The 22,242-nt window shown below is 39.7% G+C and overlaps 1 protein-coding gene across 1 annotated transcript in view; it reads left to right on the top strand.

The window, feature by feature from the left end:
- The window catches only part of Cntln (centlein), a 253,142-nt gene that overhangs the window by 194,277 nt on the left and 36,623 nt on the right, over positions 1-22,242 (top strand). The window contains exon 19 of the mRNA XM_032902276.1: positions 21,049-21,237. Coding sequence (XP_032758167.1) covers positions 21,049-21,237 — 189 coding nt within the window. The remainder of the gene's footprint in view (positions 1-21,048; positions 21,238-22,242) is intronic.

Raw genomic sequence — 22,242 nt, 5'->3', positions numbered from 1 at the left:
TTTCCTAAGTTGGAGTGGTACCTGCTAGCCACTTTTCTCCTGGCCTGGAACTTTCGGATTTTTGAATAGCCTCACTTTCCTTGTCTAATCTTCATTCAAGCCCCCAGTAATAAAAACATAGAAAACAACTCTGTGCTTCTCACCGCCTATTTCAAAGTTTCTCCTACTTTACACCAGTAGATTGTGTGGTACACAATTGTTGTAGGCTATTCCGTTTATATAAGTCAGATTCTCTAGGGCCGTGGCTTTTGCCAGATGAATTCTTTTTTTTATTTTGAGGCTGATGAAGCACAGTGCGATTATTGATCTGTGCATGCCACAGCCTGTCTCTCTCCTGGCAGAGTGTAGCAACATTTATCCAGGAATTTGTGAAATGTCACTCGGATCATGTTCGCAAGGTAAACTGTGCGAAATCCAGGACGTGAGCCCAGAGTCCTTGTGGAATTGGACGTGCCTACCGTGTTCCTATGTCCGGTCTTCTACATGAACCAAGGGATATTTGTTAACACAATATCCGTGTCTGATATTAGATTTTGGTAGGCACCGCCATTATTACTTGGAACACTGTGTTCTAGAATAATCATTCTTACATTCTGTTTTTCCTTCTGATCTTACAGAAGAAAGAATTAAAAAGGAAATACAGGCTAAACAGACCAAATTAGAAACTCACTGTTTATGATGAAACAGTATCAGATACTGCAGTCTTTTATTTACTGCAGTATTTCTCCACTATAACAATATACTTTCAAATGCGTTTGTCTCATTAAAATATCAATCTACCCAGAAGTGACAAATTTAGAACATTTTTCTGACTGCTGGATTGTGATATTTAACTGAACTTATTATCTTAGAATTTGGTTTCTGTTTCATTTTATTACACAGGGCTACCATGCAGGCATAAAGTGTACTTTGAATATATCCACCCTGTACCACACAAGCCTTCTCTTTCTCCCACCTATGTGTCCTAATAGTCCTCTTTGTTTCATAAGTGCATCACTCCTACTTTTAATGACTAGAATATTGGTTTGTGCATGCATAAATGTCTCTATATATACAACATTTCATATCACTTCAGTATAGCTAACACATCTAAAGCATTGAAATAGTGAGATATTCCATAGATAATAAAATATGATTTTTATTCCTCATTTAAGGCATTAATATGAGAGCTGAATATGTATCTCAATACAAGAAAATCACAGGGTTGGGGATTTGGCTCAGTGGTAGAACGCTTGCCTAGCTAGCATAAGGCCCTGGGTTTGGTCCCCAGCTCAAAAAAAAAAAAAAAAAGAAAAAAGAAAAAAGAAAATCACGATATGTATATATATAGTGTTACTATAGTTGTGTATATATCCATATATAAAGACATGTGTGTACATTATATATAAAGTATGGAGGGGACAATCACTTTGCTGTCATTCCTCAGTAAGGATTTTATGCATGCAGCAAAACCATTAAAACACAGGAAAGCTTAAAAATGTCAAAGTGAGAAGCAGTGAGTAAACTGGTAGAGCTGTTGTTGACATCACCAGACAGATGTGGCCATGAAGCTTGCTATGATACCTATCTGGCCCAGAACGCACAGAGATCCAGTTTCTGCCCCACAAGTATAAGCCAAATTTTATGGAATGTATAAAGTGGACAGCATGAAATGTGTACAGAGAGACAGAAAATTACAGAATTTTTAAGTGGTTAAAGTTGTAACTAATTTAAAGTAGAATTTTAAGAGTTTTTTATGTGATGCTGAATTTAGCCATAGAGAAAAAGCAGTATAGCAAAATCAGAGAGACAGCAGTAATGTACCAAAGGGAAGGGGGTGCTGGAAAAAAACTAAATATGTGGGAGCCTAGGGGAAAATAGTGTCTGTATGTCTCCATTGGTTTCCAAAGTACACTCTTGTGTGCACTCTTAAGAAGAGCTGCTCAGGAGATAATTGGAGAAAACATTTGATTAATGAAACCAAAATAAGCTCCTAAAGACCTGAGTTACCATAGTGAGTGTATGGTGTGATCTGAACACATTGGTGTGTGGTGTTGTGATCTGACCTACCTTAGTGTAAATTGCAGTGTATGTGTGATGTGGTCTGACTGAGTCAGATTGTCCTGAGCACTTGAAAAAAATAAAGTAAATAGAAAAATCAAAAATAGAAAACTAAAATAAAGGATAATAGAATTTTATTGTTTTTGAAATTTTTGTGCTAAAAATAGCTTCTCTGTGAAATTACTTCGAGAAACGTAGCCTCCAACAAAAGTCGGCAGTCTGTGCTCTGCCTTCCTTTCCCTAGTAGGAGTTTATACTCCATGCCAGGACAGGTATTTTCCTTGGTAATTTTCATGTATGTTACTTTTTAATATAAAAAACTTTACATGGTACTAGTATCTTTATTTTACCAACAACTCAAGTTGAAGGGGAAAAAAGCTTCCATTATTTTAAAAACATATTTGATTCTGACACTCTTAAAGTCTCAAGGAACGGACACAGAGAAAACAGAAAAGCAGCTGTGAAGCTCTGTCTCTTGAGCACTTTAGCACAGCAAAGTTACAAGCAGCCAACGTCACGTGAGTGTCAGCTTCACTACTGCTTCATTTGTAATGAACTGAAGGATGCTTAGAATTCACTGCTTTTTATCAAATAACATACTACACTTAACTATTGACTGTTATTAAAATGATTCCAAGTTTCACGATGCTACTCATAGTTAGAAAGCATATTAAGCATATTAAGCATATTAAGAAATGTATTGCTTTTCACTAATTTGAATATATAAAATTGGAACTACAAGTGAGTATCTTTGGACTTTATGTTTATAACCCTCCCAAACTGGTGATATTTAATTTAAATTACTGTGAACTTATTCAGTATGATTTAAACAAATTATAATGTCCATGTATGTTCTGTATGGTCCAGTGTATGATGTATGTGTTTTGGGTTTTAAATGAGTTTATTAAGTATATAGTAAGCATTTTTTTAAAAAAGTAGTGATGAGCAGAGAAGCAGCAGACAGATAGCAAACCGCCATTGCATCAGGTACTTCAAACCCTCACTGCCAAGGCAGACAGCTGGAGTGCTTTCTGTCGAGAGTCCCTGGTACAGTAGAATTTCCCAGAGAGTAAGGCTTCCAAGTGAAAGAACAAAGAAGAGCAGAACAGTAAGATCAAATCACGTACTTACAGCCATCCTGCAGAAAGGACTGGGCCCTGCTGAACAGCCATGATGGAGTCCTGATGGACTACTCTGGGCAGAACAGTAGTCTACACTGCTGTGATTCAGCTTCTCTTCTCTGCTGCAGGCATGAGAGAAATGTCAGGAGGTAAACAGTAGTAACCTCTGTGGTAGTTTTAGTTTGCCTTCTAGCTGTTTTTAAAGGAATGTTTTTATTCCCTTAGCTGTTTACTTTCCCCTCCTACAGAGCCAGGTTCAAGAGAGGGGATTTTGTGGGACAGTTGACTTAAACATGTTTGGTCTGAAGTGGGGAAAACACCCCTGCTTCCTGAGTCAGACTCTCAGTGAGGTTAAACAGCATATGACGTTTACCATATAATATGCATTCTGTTGTCCATATTCAGACATTTGTTGAAAAGTGTTGTCTTGTTCTACAAGTTATAGTTTCAGAAATGCCACTGTTGATACTAGGCCTGCTGAGATGGCTCAGTGAGTAAAAGCACTGTTGTGCTCACTTGACGCCTTCGCTCGATTTCCAGGGACCTCAACGGAAACACAGAACCAGCTTCTGACAACTGATCTTTTACCCACATGTGCACATGTACACACATACATACACATATACGATGATGATGGTGGTAATAATAATAATAATAATAATAATAATGATAATTTTAAATTAGCTTAAGAACCTGGGACTATACCTTAGTGATAGGGTTTTAATTTAGCATGTCTAGGACCCGATGACCAACCCGTGATAGTAAAAGAAAGAAAAAAAGAAAAACAAACATTAAGTACCTTGCCATAATTCTTTTAAGATTTAAGTAGAAATTAAGTATTATGAGCAATCTATGATTATCTAGACTCATTGACATTTAGTCACAATAATTTGTGTGGACGTTAATTTCCTTGGTCATGTCAGCAAAGGCCTTTTGAGCAATTAAATATAATAGGAGTCAGCACCGCTGTAATACAATCCCACTGGACATAAAACCAGTAATGTTTAATTTTTTGCTTTTAAAAACAAAGAAAAACAGAATTTAATTGGAGGAAAATGAGAAAATCATCAGATTTGTGTATACATTCTAGAGTTTTATCTCCTCTGTGCCCAATAGCTCAGTCAATATAACTTCCCTTGGAGATCTGTGGTTGTCCTGTACCAAAACAGAGTTTTCACTTCACCCTAGAACATTTTTGTTCAATGATCATGCACACATTGTTGTTAATGAACACGTGTGTGTGTATGTGCATGCGTGTGTATGTGTGTGTGTGTTTGTGTGTGTGTGTGTGTGTTATAGTTTGTAACTTTGTTCTTGCCCCCCAAATAATGTCATTAACTGGTTGACAAAAGAGTGAAAGACAAATAGAATTTTAAAATGGAGGGGTGTACCGTATCTGTGAGTACTTGGTTTAATTAGCTGTTTCCATACCGAAAGGAGAAGGGCTGTGTGAGAGACGTGTTCAAAGAGACATTCATCCGATGGAAGCAGGTTTGGCCACACGGTTGGTAGTAAGCGTGCCATCACTGTTAAGTGTGGAAGAGGGCTCATTCTGAACTCAGAATCTTAGCACAGAGATGTTGAGAAATCACTTTGGTAGTGATGCTATACTTCTGTTTCCAAGTGCCTGATGTAATAGGGTATCTTTATTTCCAGTTAGCTTGAATATGACATTTGATAAAATAGCAAAGCAACACACAATTAAACTAATCTTAATTGTTGAAATTTCACATTAATTTGCAAATACAATGTATTTATTTCCATTAGTTTTCACATACTTGTGGAATCAGAAGTTAAACGGATGTATTTTAACTTTGATATTGGTTTAACTATTCTGATTATTTTGAAATACACATCGGAAACTTACTATAGTTTTTGGCAATGTCAAAACCATCAAGTCAAGGATAAATGTCAAATGTTGTAAGGACTGTTTTCAAATTTTTAAAGTGTTAGTAAACAATTTGAGTTTACAATAGTGTTGGTTTTTATCTGAGAAAATATATTCAAGCATATTTACAAAAAGCATTTCAGTCGGCCGTTATCTAGTCCTGGTGTCACAGGTGTAAGAGTGCCGAGTGGATGTCTCTCTGTAAATGTTACTGACAGTGGCCTACCTGCCTTACATATGCAGGTACCAAACTGCTGTGATAAGATCACACCATACCCTGTGAACACAGATCGGCATTTCCAGATGATAAAAAGCACCTGGTTAATTGAGCACCATATTTAATACAGCCTTACAGCAGAGTAGCACCTGAGTGTCATGCTTCACTTTAATGTGCACACTGGAGCTGATTTCATCTGTGCTAGACAACTGCACTTCATGGAAAGAGGCTTTTCTTGATAGGCAATTAACAATAATTAGGAAAATTTGCCTCAAAATGATGTCAACATGAGATTGTTTAAGAAAGTTGAATGTCAGTGAGTTAAGAAGGAAGTTCTCTGACACAGGGATGGCACGTGAAACATGAAGTGTTAATTTAGCTTTTCTGCTCATTGTTCATGCACAATATTATTTTGTCATTCAGACACTGCGCTGACAGAGTTTAAGGGTGTTAAAATAGTGCTGCTGGAATAAAAAGAGGATTAATTTACCATTGGCCAATTAGCCAAGGGTACTTAATGGTCTCTAAAGGCTACTGAAGTCTAACTGCTAGCAGCAGCATTGCTGGAAAGTCCTCCACATTACCTTCATCTGCCTGACATCTTCCGAAACACTGTAGGCTTTTAATAGCAGCACCTCTCAGAGAGGAGTTTTGGGAGTGATGCTGTAACTGAGGAAAATTTTCATTCGAGATTTCATTACATAGGTAATTACATTTCTGTCTAAGATACCTTAGTTGGTGGTATTCTGTGTTTTTTATCTTGAATGTGAATATCAAAACAAAGAAAAAACTCATATTTTAGAATTAGGTACTTTTAATTATTACTAAATTTGAAATTTCTTAATCTAAGTTTTATGTCTTCCTGTGTACTTGTATGGAAAATATGTGTTGGTGATCAAAAAATAATGAAATTGTCCTGATAATTCATGTGATCAGTTAACTGATTTATTCTTTAATCTCCCATAGGGAAACAAAAATTATATCTTTCTGTTTTGTCCTCTATGAATGAGCAATATTCTGAATAAAAAATATTAATTCTACTCACTAATAAAAATATACTTAATTTTGAATATATTTATAGAATACTCTTGCTGTAAAAGTCACAAGATACTATGAAATTTGAATATTTTTCCATTCATCCTACTTAAATACAATTATAAGGAAATTGTTATGATTATATTGCGTGACAAATTTTTTCCTTTTGTTCCTTTAACTTTCTGGTTAATTTTTTATTAGTCATTCCATTCATTTACATCTCCAATGATATCCCACTTTCTATTTATTCCTCCACCAAACCTCCCATCCCACATCTGCCTCCCCCGTCCCCTTTGCCTGTATGAGAGTGCTCCCCCACCCACCAACACTTTCCCGCCCCACTGCTCCAACAGCCCCTTACTCTGTGGCATCAGACCTCCCCAGGACCTAGGGCCTCCCCTCCCATTATTGTCAGGCAAGGCCATCCTCTGCTATATATGTATCTGGAGCCATGGATCCCTCCTGTACACTCCTTTGGTTGGAGGTCTAGACTCTGGGAGAACTGGGTGGTCAGGCCAGCCTATGTTGTTCTTCCAGTGGAGTTGTAATCCTCCTCTGCTCCTCCAGTCCCTCTGCCAGCTCCCCTACCCGGTTCCCTGAGCTTCATCTGATGGATGGCTCCAAGCGTCATCTGCATATGCATTGGTCAGTTGCTGACAGGGACTTCCTCAGAATCGGCCACACTAGGTTCCTGTCAGGTCCTCTTCACCACAGCAACAGTGTTGGGTTGATGTCTGCAAACATGATGGATCCTCAGGTAGGGTAGTCCCTGGCCTACCCTTCCTTCAGTCTCTGTTCCACTTTTTATCCCAGTTCTTCCTTTGGACAGGAACATTTCTGGGTTAAAAACTTTGAGATGGGTGGGTGGTCCCATCCCTCAACCAGGGGCCGTACCTATCTATTGGAGGTTGTCTCAACATGTTCTGACTCCCCCTTCTCTGCACATTTTGGCTAAAGTCATCCCTGTTGGGTCCTGGGAGCCTCATGTTTCCCTGAAGTCTGGAGCCCTCCAGTGGCTATCCCCCTGGTTCCTCTTCCCCCCTGTAACCTATTTTTGCTCGATTTCCTGACCCTTTGTACCTCTCTCACTTCTCCAGTTCCTAATACTGCCACCCTTATTTCCTTCCCCCTTCTTTCTCCCTCCCTTATCTTTCTCTCCTTCCACTTCTCACAATCTTCCTGTACCCCTAACCCAATACAGTACTGAAGCATCCACACTCGAGTCTTCCTTTTACTCTCCATATGGTCTGTAGGTTGTATCATGGGCATTGTGAGCTTTTGGGCTAATATCCACGTATCAGTGGGTGCATATCATGTGTGGTTTTTCTGTGATTGGGTTACCTCACTCAGGATGATATTTCTAGTTCAATCCGTTTGCCTATGAATTTCATGAAGTTACTGTTTTTAATAGCTGAGTAGTACTCCATTGTGTAGATGTACCACATTTTCTGTATCCATTCCTCTGTTGAGGGACATCTGAGTACTTTCCAGCTTCTGGCTGTTATAAATAAGGCTGCTATGAACATAGTGGAGCATGTGTCTTTGTTACATGATGGACCTTCTTTTGTGTATATGTCCAGGAGTGGAATAGCTGGGACTTCAGGTAGAACTATTTCCAATTTTCTCAGGAACTGCCAAACTGATTTCCAGAGTGGTTGTACGAGCTTGCAATCCCACCAACAATGGAGGAGTGTTCCTCTTTCTCCACATCCTCCCCAACATGTGAGTTTTTGATCTTAGCCATTCTGACTGGTGTGAGGTGGAATTTCAGGGTCTGTTTGATTTGCATTTCCTTGATGACTAAGGATGTTGGGCATTTCTTTAGGAGCCATTGGATATCCCTCAGCTGTAAATTCTTTGTTTAGCTCCATATCCCATTTAATAGGGTTATTTGACTCTCTGGAGTCTAAGTTCTTGAGTTCTTTATATATATTGGACATTAGCCCTCTATCAGATAGAGGATTGGTAAAGATCTTTTCCCAATCTGAGGGTTGCCATTTTGTCCTAATGACAGTGTCCTTTGCCTTACAGAAGCTTTGCAGTTTTATGAGGTCCCATTTGTTGATTGTTGATCTTAAAGCATAGGCCATTGGAGTTCTGTTCAGGAAGTTTTTCCCTATGCCCAAATAAAATTGTAAATTGCTTCTTCTATAAGAACAAGCAAAAAGAGAGTGAGAGAATGTAAGTGAATTTTGACTTTTGTATTCAGCACCATTGTCCTTAGTGAGTCCTAATAAGAATTTAAGAGTGAAGATGTGGGGATCCAGGTATGGTGGCCTGCGTCTATAATCCCAACCCTGAGGGCTGAGGCAATAATGTCAAAGTCTGAGGACAACCTGAGCTACACAATCAGTCTTAGTCTCAGTCAGTCTCAATATCTCTCTCTCTCTCTCTCTCTCTCTCTCTCTCTCTCTCTCTCTCACACACACACACACACACACACACACACACACACACACACACACACAATATCGTTTCTATAGTGGAGATCAAAGACCACAATCTAGCAACCCTCTGACTTTTGCTCTGGTGTGGACAGGAAAGCTCTCTCTGCCACCCACCTTTGCTTCCCAAAGCTCTGTGTGTAACAATAGCACACCATCCAATGTCTTACTGCTTTTCTAGATCCTACTTTCAAAACAAAAGTACTGTAATTTTTAGAAATGAGGAACAGGTTAAATTTTTACTCTGGTGGTGAGAAGTAGACAGGGCAGGCAGTGTCTTTGGACACCATATGGTGGTCATTGTCCAGAATCTCTCTTTATCCTAAGAAAGGTACCCTGTTCTGCTCCTGTCCCGCTGCTCTCCTTCTAATGTATGTGAATACTCAATGCATTGTTACATGCACAGCACAGAGCATCCTGGGCATTGTTTCATTCAGTGTCTCAGTCTCTTCAGTGCTTTGCTCTTTGGAGCTGCCCAAATCAGTCTCTGTGGGACTTTAACACTGGGAAGTGATTGGCGAGTGTTTCAGTCTTCTTTGTAAACCCTGTTCTTGTCTGTATTGGGTCTTTAGAATATTTTGCATTGGCCCCATTTCATTGTTCTTGGACATAAAAATGTTTACCCAGGTTCCCTGCTGGGGAAGAAGAGCACTCTCTTTCCTCAGGACCACCTTGCAGCTACTTACCTATGCTCTGATCGATTCCTTCCCAGTGGGAAAGCTCAAACTCAGGGTGGTGTGTGGGCATTGATGCTGTCCTTAGTTTGGGGAATAGAGTATCATGGGGATACAGGGAAGGAAACTGGACAGTGTTTACCAAACTGCCCTGAGGGTAAGAGCGACCCCCTTCGTTCTCTAAAATGTTCACTATTGTGTTAAGATGTGTCCAACAGGCTCATGTGCTGGACAAGAGGCCCTATATGATGAGAACTATGTTGTAAAGTGGTACAAACTTTAAAAGGGGGAATGTACCTGGGGAAAGTACTTCATTCAGGACAAGCATTTGAAGGTTATACCTGTTTTCTTCCTGGCCACTGCTCTCTAGCCTATACCTTATTGAGGAAAGAGAAACACTCCTTGTGATAGTCTGATATAAGAACCTGCTAAGCTGTGCCTCACACCTGACCCAAGGAATGGAATTAATAAGCAGATTTTATTTCTAAGCTGCTAAGTTTATGGTAATTTTTATACTGTGAATATCTGTTACAATAGTGCAGTGTGTAGCTAATAAACTTAGAATAATCTGTTGATGAATATTACTGGGTCTAGATTTAGCTACCAAAAGGTTAGCTTGCAGCTTCTTTATTTATCATTGAAAACACAGACTATATGGCACCTGGTATGCAGGGGAGGGGGGGATGAATGATAAATACTGAGTCAAATTCTAAATCTAGGTTCTCATATCCAGATGCTCCAGAAAATGTTATGGTGAAGCCCAGCAATAATAGAAGTGACTTGTATATGAAGTCCCACAATGGAAACAAGGAAGATAAGGTGAAGGGTGACTTATTTACCATGTCCATGAATCTCCAGATTCCATGCTGAAGACATTGAAAGGAAGCTTCTAGCCTAAGGGTTTGGTGGCCAATTAAACCACAAGTGCAGAGCTAGTATCCACTGATACTAGCATACAGAATTGAACATGTGAGCTAGCAAGATGGTACTTAATACCAGGCCTAATGATCCAAGTTTGAGAGTCTGAGTCATAGAACAGACATATAGGAAGCAAAGAGCTAACTCCCAAAGTTGTCTTATGACTCCCACATGTGTACTGTGGTACCCTCTTCCCAAGTGGGCACATGTGAACACACACAAAATAAGTTTTTTAAAAAATTAGAGAATATGAAACATTTTCTGTAAAAAAAATCAAAGAAATAACATTTATACAAAATTATGGGTCAGATAAAATTGGAATGAGAATGTTATTTAAACTTCATGCCACGGGCTTGTGATCCTTACTGGAGGTGAGGTAACAGGCTAGGCTGGGGGAGGAAGGAGCTGGGATTTTGTTAGTTTTTATTTTTAAGTCATAACCTACATAGTTTCTGTGCTGCACACAGTATTACCCTAACACCGTAAAAAGAACATATACTTTACTTACATCCTGTCTTCCTTGGGTCAGGAGTCAGACACAGCCTAGTAGGGCCCTTGGATCAGAGTTTTACAAGTTGTAGTCAATGTGTCAGCCAAGCTGCCTTCCTTTCTGTGGCGTAGACTTAGCAGCCTTAAGCTCCTGTCAGTGTGACCTCTGCCATGATGGACCATGACCTGCAACTATGAAGCAATGTAAAATATCCCCTACTTAAGATTTTTGTCATGTACTTTGTCACAGCAAAGATATAATTAAAATTAAAGAAAATCAGTACTAAGCAAGGCTTATGCTGTGATAAATATGGCCATGTGGTTCTTAGACCTTGGAGCTGGTTTGTAAAAGAAATGTGGAAGAATCTGGAACTTTGTACTAAAACTCAGACTTAGTGGGCCATTCAAGGCAGACATTGAAGGGCCAGCTCATGAAGTTTCAGAGAGGAACAATAACTCTATCAAGAACTGAACTAGGGCCAATTGTATAATGTTCTTACAAGGATCTGACTCCATTCCGCATGTGTCCTGAGAACTTCTGTGAGGCTGAGTACAGGATTGGTGGATGAATTCTTTAGCAGAGAGGAGTTCAAAGCCATAGCTTTCAGGATGTGGCATGACTACAACTCAGTGTACTTATTCCTATTCACAGTGAGAGGAAGCAGAAAGGGAATAAAAGTGGAAAGTGTGCTGGAGAGAGTTGTAGAGCAAATTTAACATCACAGACAAGGAGAGCACAGACAAAGAAGAATCAGTAATTGATGGAAAGAAACTTTATTCTCTTTATTGGATCATTAGGAATGGTACCCAAAGGCAAGACCCACAGCCATTGATGGCTGCATGAAAATGCAAATTCATTTCTAATGAGAGAGCCTCAACTGAATCAGAGAATGACCCTGCTCCTATTCAAATGCAGCTTCTCAGGGAAATGTTTTCTTGGGGTCAGCACCCAGAACCTTATGGGACTGTACTACAGGGAGGTAGGCTCCACCCAAGCAGGCAACAAAGTGGCAGTGTGCTTCACATGTCACAGTTTTTGTGGGTATGAAAGATATAAAGTTAAGGGTTTAATGGAGTCTTTATTTATGGATCCAGAGAGCAGCTGAGGCCAGGCAACATGAGGCAAGGGTCTGAGTCCCTATAAGGAGGTCCTGTAGGCCATTTCATAAAACTCTGAAGATGGAGCATGCCTTTCAGTGGAGACCCCAGGGTTCTGGCGATGCCAAGATCTTGGTTGTCTGGAAAGTAAAGCTGCTAGTATGGAATGGGACTGTCTGAGAGAGGGACTGCACTATAAGGGACTGCACTATAAGCAGCAGAGCCTTTGGTACACAGAGAATCCATCATGTGTCCAAGGTGCTAGACATGGAGATGTAAAATCTGGTTGGCCCTCCTGGGTTAATTTTCCTCTGATCTCATCATTCTTGGCTATGCCCTAATCTTCTCTCTAGAATGGAAACATTAAAATTGTGCCTTTGTTTATTGAAATTATATAGTGTGTTTTTACAATGAAATTAGGGTTCAAAGTAAAGAGATTGCATTGAGTCTCGGAAGAGACTTTTCATATCTAAACAGTACTGAAAACATGAAAAATTACGGCTACTCTTTGGGCTGAATATATTTTGCATTGGGGCATGGACATGAGACATGGACATGGAGACAAAGGGTAGAAGATTATGGGTCTAGAGTAATATTTTTTAATGTCAAGTTAATTAGGAGTTAATTGTGATATTTAATACTGATTGCCAACATGATAGAATGTAGCCCTACCTAGGCGACCACTCTGCAGGTGCATTTATGAGGGATTATCTAAATTAGGTTAGCCCCTTGCCATGCCGCCTGTGAAGGATGATCAAGATGCAGAAAGACACATGGTGGCTGTGGGGAGCTCCCTTCCACGGGCATGGCTACTGAACCAAATGAAGGGAGAAAATAAGCTAAGCATGGGCATTCACTGCTTTCTGCCTCCCCACTGTGGGTCCAGTGTGCCCAGCTGCTGGGCGCTCCAACCACATCACTTTTAACTGCCTTAGCGTTTCTGTTGCTGTAGTCAAACACCAGGCCAAAAATCAACCTGGAGAGGGGAAGGGTTTATTTCCTCTTGCAGTTTGTAACCCACCATCCAGAGACGTCCGAGAGCTGACACAGAGGCCATGGAGGAGTGCTGCTTACAGGCTTGCCCACAAGTTAGTCTGCTCAAGGCGTTTGTTCAAAGATGCCTCTTCCCAAATGATTTTAGCTTGTGTCATGTTGGCATAAAACTAACCATCATAATTGACCCTTTGCCAGTTTGACACACAAATACATCACTATTCAACTAAAAACTTTTCTTTCTCCTCATTATGTTAATATTAATATTACAATATAAAACATTCTAACTTGGGGGTTGGGGATTTAGCTCAGTGGTAGGCGCTTGCCTAGGAAGCGCAAGGCCCTGGGTTGGTCCCCAGCTCGAAAAAAAGAACCAAAAAAAAAAAAAAAAAATTCTAACTTTTTAACAATCCCACAGCTTTTTAAAAATTAAGGGACCTTAAAAGTTCTGTTTCTTTAAAACATCCAAATTCTCTTTCAAGTTCCAACTTTCTCTAAAATAGCCACTCTCTCTAAAATATCTGTAGTCTCTTTAAAACTCACAATTATCTGTAAAACTCCAAAGAATCTTTAAAAGTTCAAAGTCTCTTAACTTTTGGCTCCTTTAAAATAAAGTTTAAAAAAGGCTACGTACTTTCTTCCAAGAAGGAAGAATCATAGCATGGTCACAAACCAGATTATATTAAACAGTGCAGTGCTCAGTCACCCTTCTGGGACTCACAACCTTCTAAGTCCCAAGGGTCTTCTCACGCACACATATCACATCTTCTGAGTTCAAGCTGGCTCTACCCTGTGACTGCTTCCTGTTGTTTCTGTGTTGTCCAATGGTGCTTGCACCTCCAAACTGCTGGACTCAGCAACCATGAGTCACCTTCATCGGTGCTCTCTTTAGGGAACCCAACCCTTCCACATGGTGCTAAGATTTAGAGGTTCTCTGTGACCCTTACCCTTTCACATCTTCAGAACTAGTGCCACCCAGAAGACTCTCACACATGACTGAGTTTTTCAGCTATCACAAGGTATAGGCTTGGCCCTCTCTGAACCACAGCATCTCTATGCTGATCCTGAAGAAACACTTCCCAGAAAATTTCTCCTCAGTGACAGCTGATTCTTCAGCTCCAGATAACTAGGGACACAGTTACCAAGTCAAACTATTGAACAGTCCTGATTGAGTATTTAGAGGACTCTCTGACTTTCCTCTGAAGCTTGACCAGCCGGACTTCCACGACGAGCTGCATTGCTCTCAAAGTTCTTCTCTTCCAGACATAAACAAAACAGCCCGCTGGGCTCTGAGCACTCAGTGCCTTTCTATCTCAATATTCAAATGTACCACAGTTCTTCACAAAACACATGGTGAGGTCTGCTGTAGCAATATCCCATGACTGGTAACAATTATATTTTAGTGCTTCTATTACTGTTATAAAACACCATGGCAAAAATCAACTTAGGGAAGAAATGATCTCTTCAATCTTATAGCCCATACCTTGTCATCTTAGGAAGTCATGGTAGGAACTTGAAGCAGGAACCTGGGAACAGGAGCTGAAGTAGAGGCCATGGGAGAGTGCTGTATGTTGGTTTTATTACAGGCCAATCTAGTAAGGGTATTTTCTTAACCGAGGGGTCCTCTTCCCCAATAACTCTGGCTTGAATAAAGTGGACATAAAATTAGCCTGCCCACCAACCATAATTAACCATAACCTTGAGCTGCAATTCAAAATAAATCCTCCTTCCAGTTGCTTTGTAATCTTTGATCCCAGCACCAGGTAAGTAACTAATGCACCTCCCTTAGGTCTTTGTCTTCTAGCTCTGCTTGTAGTTCTCTGACTACATGGGAACTCACTTCATGCCGATAGGGAATCACCTTCTCAAGGAGAGTTCATAGCCTTTCTCTAAGGGCACATTTGACCAGATTAGGAGCAGTCAGGGTACTCCTAACTGCAAATCACTTGGCTAGGAGCTGCCATTGCATGCACAGCATCCTAATACAATATAGTCATTACAGTGCTAGCCCATTTATAAACAAACCCAATCACTGTGCAAGCATGAGAGTGTTAGGATGTGGTTCCTTAGAGTTAGCTGAGAATGGCGTCATAACTCAGATCCATTGCAAAGAGTAACTCTTCCATCTAAGTATAATTTACCTAATTTTTCAATGTTTCATGTTTTTAATTTAAACATAAAACTTGATATAGGAAGTATATATATATATATATATGTGTGTGTGTGTGTGTGTGTGTGTGTGTGTATGTATGTATGTATATATGGTACCTTGTGATATTTCAGTATACTTGAATCCTGCTTAAATTGTATTAAATATATCTGTCTTAATAATTCGTCATTTCTCTTCAGTATAAACATTCAAAATTCTTGCTTCTTGACTTTTGAAGTATCCACTGCATCATCATAAAGTATAGTGACCCTACTGTATACAGCAGGCCTTCTTATTCCTAGCCAAGTAAAATTTAGTACCACTGATGAGGCTCTGCTTGTGCCTTCCTTCCCCCCTTCCCTCGGCCTCTGCTAACCATTCTGCTTCTGCCTTCTGTGAGGTTAGCTTTATGTAGATGCCACCTATGATCGGATCATGCAATCCTCACTCTCTGCCTGTGCTGTGTGAAAATTTCTTAGAGAGACAAATAAATGTCTATTCATCCCAGCTTGGGTACCAATGACAGACTAAAGAAGCAATGTCTTACAAATTTAGCTTGACAAACCAGTGAGTTTAACAGGGCCATAGGGACTTGCAGGAATGTGGGTGAAGAGTCACCTACAGTGGCATGCATACCTTATCAATGACCATATCACTGAAAAAAAATCTCCTTTTCTTCCTGCAATGTGTAACTGTCTGTGTATACTGAAGAAAGGACATAGCCTTAGGATGAGGCCCTCCTTCCATCAACAGTTAACTGCCTATAAGTCTCTAGGGAAGGAGACAGTTTTTAGGGTTCCTTCCCTTTTCCTTGATGGAATGTTAGTAGATCCAGGAAAGTGGGTTTGATGAGGCTTAGTAGTAATTTTGTACAGTTCTTCTGCTAGCAGTTTATACCTGGTGAGAGTTCAGGAGGAGAATAGCCCTGTCTTGCCCAGAATACCCTGTTCCACACCAGCCTCATTTGCTTAATATAACATAGTGATCATCAGTTCTATGTGAGCATTCTTCTTAATTAGTAACACGCTAGTAGTAGCTCATTTAAATTTATAGTGTTACGTTCTGTCTTATAACCTTTACTTGGAATTGTTTTACTATAGTTATATTAACACAGGGCTCAATACTTATTGTAACTGATGATAACATTGGAGTTGAATAGTTTCAGAGGACTATGGAAGGACTCCTGTGCTGAAAGCTCAGAGGCAGAGGACTTGATCTTTAATAAGCAAGAACTTCATAGTGACTCTAAACTGAAGCTCTGTCTTAAGACAAATGATAGAATTATTATATACACACACTCAGCAAAACTTTACTCATCTGTGTCCTCAGCTTTAAAACACATTCCTAGGCTCCCTAAGTGGCGCTTATCACAGAGCAGTAGTATTCTCGATAATCCTGCCCCTTTAAAGCCAGTGATATGCTTGCATAGAGGACTTCACTTTACATCTTCAAAACTGCTTTCCTCGGATAGGTGACTTCTGAAGGATGAGGCCAACCTGCAGTGTGCACAGGAGATTCAGAAAAGTAAAAGAAATTATCGTTCATATATCTGTTTTCTATTATTCCTCTTCTGAGTGTTATGGGCTTAGACATCTTAAATGTTTACTTAAATACGGAAAAACAACAAAATAAACTCAGATTACTAATAACAAAATAACACAATTTTAAGGGCAACATTAATTTATTGGAAGATTATACAGCATGCTGTCTTTATAACAAGGCTGCCTAAAAAGTCATTCTCACAGATCAAACCAAGTATAAGCAAAAGACATTTATGTCCATTTCTTGAGTTGTCTAAAGAATTTCTCAAGTATATCAAATTCATAAGCTGAGAGACAGAGACAGCCAAAGTCATTTGTCAAAAAAATCTTGAGGGAATTCTACATATATCAAATATTAGAAATATTACTTATAAACTGTAGATTTAGATTTAAAATACTGGCTAATGCATCGTGTGTGTGTGTGTGTGTGTGTGTGTGTGTGTGTGTGTGTGTGTGTGTGTGTGTGTGTGTGTGTGTAGACAGGGTCTCAGATATCCCAGGTTGGCCTCACTATGTAGTTGAGGATGACTTTACACTTAACGATCCTCCTGAGTAAGAACATGCTAACCCACTCTGTTGGTTTGAGTATGCTTGGCCCAAGAAGTGGCACTGTTAGGAGGTGTGGCCTTGTTGGAGGCAGTGTGTCACTTTTGGGGCTGGGCTTTGAGATCCTCCTCCTAGCCACATGAAAGAAAGTCTTCTCCTGTTTCCCCCGGACCAAGATGTAGAATTCCTGACTCCTCCAGAGCCATGCCTGCCTGGACACTGCCATGATAACAATGGACGGACCCTGTGAGATCATAAGCCAGCCCCAATTGAATGTTGTTCTCCATAAGAGTTGCCTTGGTTATGGTGTCTCTTCACAGCAGTGGAAACTATAACTAAGAGATAGTATTGGGGTCAAGCTCAGGCTAATACCTGTGAGACAGGTACTCTATCAACTGAACTATATGCATATACAACCATTCCCAGCCTCAAGTATTATTTTCTCTAGTGAACCAGCATTATTCCTGTTTACCTTCTCCATGATTTCACTGTTTCTTCTTTAGGTGACTTTTTATCATTGCTAAATTTATTTTTACATGTATATATGGATGTCTTTTAAAGATCCATTCATGATGTTAAGAGTGTGCTAGCATGGAAGAAATAAAGCTGTGATGTTCTATACTTATAAAAAAACGAAAGAAAGCCTCATCAAACCCACTTTCCTGAGGGACGTGAGAGTCCACTAATAACTGTGGCCATGAGTTATCTGTTCACAAGAAGTAATCTCAAAAGTTTAATTTAGATCCATAGTATTAACATCAGAATTAAAGATATTCTGGGACAAACTGTCTCAGTAAAATCCCATTATTACCAATGAGTGTCTTCATTTGCATGATGATAAGCTACTATGTAAGAAACAAAGGCTTCCCTTGGCATGTTGTAGTTATAGTATGTTTGCACTATACATAAGGAATTTTGAAAAATTTAGAAGTTTCTCTTTGTTCTGAAATACTATATGTCTTAGGGTTCCATTTCTTTGAAGATACACCATGAACAAGGCAACTCTTCTGAAGGCAAACACTTAATTGGGGCTGGCTTACAGTTTCAGGGGTTTAGCTCACTGTCCTCATGGTGAGTAGCATGACAGCATGTAGGCAGGTGTGGTGTTGAAGTTGCTACCAGTTCTACTTCCTGATCCGAAGGCAGCCAGAAGAAGACTGGCTTCTAGGCAGCTGGGGGTAGGGGACTGTCTCAAAGCTCACCCCCACAGTGACACATTTCCTCCAACAAGGCCTTATCTCCTAACAGTGCCACTCCTTGGGTGAAGTGAACCACCACGTTATATAATTTTTAGATATTATGGTGAACCTGTGTGCACAGGTATATGGAGCATAGTCATTGCTCAAGGATTTAGAATGTACTAGGGTTTAGTAACAGGAGAGAATTGAGAATTACACTCCCCAACTCAGTGCAGCCATGGGAGAAACTCACTCTCAGAGGTTGGTGCTGCTGTGACCATTAGTAGAGGAGCATCTCTCCATGGAGGGTTTGGACTCATACCTGACCAGAGTACTAAGAATGGGTAACTGTTGGATGCTCAGCCTGGATAGGAGGTCTGCACTGTCCTTCCATGGCTCAGGGAACACTGTGGAAGGAGGATTGGAAAGCATGTGACAGCTAGGGGAAGTGCTGTGGAGAACCGTCTTTGTACCACTGCATCCTTGAGAAGACACGCAGAAGACGGACCTGTTACCATTATACCATAGAAGGGGAGGGGCTCTTGAAGATATATAGGAAGTCTCTCTCTCTCTCTCTCTCTCTCTCTCTCTCTCTCTCTCTCTCTCTCTGTGTGTGTGTGTGTGTGTGTGTGTGTGTGTGTGTGTGTGTGTGCCATTGATGAATTGCCCATGTGTTTATCAACAACACCTCAACTGTGGCCACAGGAGGAACTCTAATTAAACTACCTGGGTCACCAGAAGAATAAATTAATTGCAAAGACCTAAAATTAGCAGGGGCACTATTTGGGAAGAGAAGGGGATTGATGGGAGAGAGACAAGAGAGTGTAAAGGGGTCAATATGATCAAAATACATTTATATGCATGTATTAAAACTCAGAGTAAAAGCCATTCTTGTCTACAATTAATATATACAAGGATTTCAAGATAAGAAAATGCATTTGTTGTGGGAGCTAAGAGATAGAAACATTTCTTTGCAGAAGAAAAGGAGAAATACCAACAAAATCATTGTTAAGAGAAGTAAAAGTTTTCCCTTAAAAGTACAAGGAAGAAGAGTACTTTCTCAACTGAGAAAGTGCAATGTATTGAGCCTCTGGTAGGGCACACCAGGCAAGACTGACTTCGGGTGACTTCTATTGGAACACAGACAGAAGTTAAACCTTCTGTTACTACAAACAGCTGAATTTTATTCTGTCAGGATGAAATATCTTGGAAGGGCTTCAGATGAGGTATAATGACACACAGTGTTGGTTGAGGAAGTAGTGGGGAAGTGGCATGAAGGTAGGAGAAGGTTGGGGGAGAACAGGGAGAGGGGTCTAGATGTAGTCCACATAGAATACAATGTTAGCACTGAGTGAGTGACATGGGAATGAAAATAAGAAACACTTCATAATGCACAGAACTGGACGTTGGTTGGACATAGAGAATTAATAGAGAGGAGAGAGGAGACAATCTTTGATTGTACCAGGAAGAGTTTCAGATTTAAAGAAATTATAAGTTCAAGTTTAGATATTAATTATTAGTGACAATTTATAAATAAATTTGCCCTGGAATACTATAGAACCATGCAACTAGGTCATGTGCTAAAACATGGTAGCCAAAGAAATAGTTTTTAAACCAAAACACACTTTGGATAATCTTTTGCTGTCAAAATTTTTAAGCTCCAGGTATGAATTCATGTTATTAAGTGTTCATATTCACGGTATATGCTTATATATACAAGCACATGCTTAATTGTGGATTTATTGGGAATGTTTCTATACATTGAACATAAATAGTTTTCAGTATAGCATATCACATGTTTATATTGCTATACACTTAGTTGATTGATGGCATCCTTTGCTACTCCTGGTTGCAAGTCAGCAAGGAAAGAATTTTTCCTTCGTCAGAAGGATCTCAGAATCATTTTGTGCGGTTGTTCTGTGCGTTCGATTACCAGTGTATAAGCTTTGGAATAAAAAGTATTGAAGTTATTTACTCTCTTAAAGTGCTGTGAGTTGTTAAGCTACTGATGATCTCATGATGTTCTGCTGTCTAGATTAAGAAGAAATACTAGCATTCACAATATATTATTTAGCAAAAATATTTATGATTTTAAATGTCAGATATAGGACAGTATTACTTCACCTCAACAGAACAATAAGACTGATCAATTAATTATCATTCAAGGAGATAAAACTGAGTGAGTTTGTTTGCATGGTATTTATTTTAACTAAATCCCTAACAAGCCTCATCTGCTAATTGGACTTAGCATTTCTGTTGCTAAATAAGAAGTGTTTTGGCTGCTACATAGGTTAGTAAGATCTACCCAGTGGAATAAACAGCTAACATCTGTTATCCTGTCCTGCTTCAGCTTGGCTCTTACCAAGTACAGCCGCCCTGGAGTTGGTGTTATCCAATCTCTCTCTCTCTCTCTCTCTCTCTCTCTCTCTCTCTCTCTCTCTCTCTCTGTGTGTGTGTGTGTGTGTGTGTGTGTGTGTGTCCCATGTAGATGTGAAAGCAATGGTCATTGTGAGAAAAGACCAACAAACTCTTTTTTGTTGATTTTAACCTGATAGACTCTCTGACACTAATTAAAACCTGGGAGAGTTTAGAATTTTTGTAATGTTTTTATAACTATTTTGTAATTAATTTAATTATTTGACATTTTCAATCCTGTGAAATTTATTCTTCCAATCATTAACTCTGAATGTTTTCATGAAATCTTTTTTTTAAAGAAGCTAACTCTTGATTTAGCTGAACTTCGAAAAGAGAAAGAAGATTTGTTGAAGAAAGTGGAGTCTTCATCTGACATCACAAGCTTGGCAGAAGAAGTTTCCAGAATAATGGCCCCACAGATACAAGTTACCACACTGGGTCCTTCGAGGGGCACGGATTTGGAAATAAAGCAATTGCAGTGTAAACTGAAGGTGAGTGTACAGTATGATAGGTTCAGAAACACCCAGTAAGGCACTGCATCCTTAAGGTACTAATGGGTTCTAATTCAGTTCAATAAAAGTCACCACGATAAACTGTTCCAAAAATCACGAATATTGCAGCTGAATAAGTTGTTCAAATCTCATAGCTCAGTTCTCTTTCTACAGTTTCTATTTATTTTTGTTTTCATAGACTAATAGCACCCTGACATCCCACCTTAGGAACTGAAGGGAAGTAGCCACTGCCTTCTATGGCATTCACTCCTGATGTTCCCTGCATCTTGTTCCAGCTGAACTGACTCCTTTCAGACACACTGTGTTGACACAGTAGGAGCTCTTTCCTCCTGTCAACTCCCTACCAGTGTTATTTAGTTGTTGGCTGGAGATAGGACTCAAGGAAACAAGGCATGGCCCTGGGGAGAAAGGAAACCCAGAGACAGGTTATTCTGATTGTCCGCAGCAAGTTAAACTGGGGTGAGGATACTCAGAATTCTTCTTGTTTATAAAAGTTTCTATCTAACCCCAGATAACTTGCCAGTAACTTAAAAGTGAGGCTCATCTTAGTTTAAATAGAATTGCAAGAAGCAAGATCCATGTGCTTTAAACAGAAAGCTTATTTTTCTGCATTCTTTATACAAACATTATTTTTCCCACATGTAACTGTTTTCTTCAGTGAGGATTGCAGGCTGGAGGCTGACAGCAATGGATCCAGGATGCTATGGTAGGCATCCCAGGCAGGGAGGGTCTAACTGGAAATGCACGGAGTGCTTTATAATTGTATAAGTGACTGCAACAAGGACAGTCGGATGGCAAACTAGCGAGTATGTGCATGGCTGCTCTCAGCCCAGAGCATGAAATTTTGAGCAGGGTTTAAGTGAGATCAAAAAGGGTCAAATGTAAGCCTGACCATTGCTCATGCTATCATCAGTAATAATCAGTTGTGAAATGGCATTAATTGGGCTGCCTCTTGCATAGCTCCTTGAGACAGTTTTTAAATGA

Source organism: Rattus rattus, chromosome 1, assembly GCF_011064425.1.
Source record: "Rattus rattus isolate New Zealand chromosome 1, Rrattus_CSIRO_v1, whole genome shotgun sequence".
Lineage (NCBI taxonomy): Eukaryota > Metazoa > Chordata > Mammalia > Rodentia > Muridae > Rattus > Rattus rattus.
This window is presented reverse-complemented; position numbering and strand designations above follow the sequence as displayed.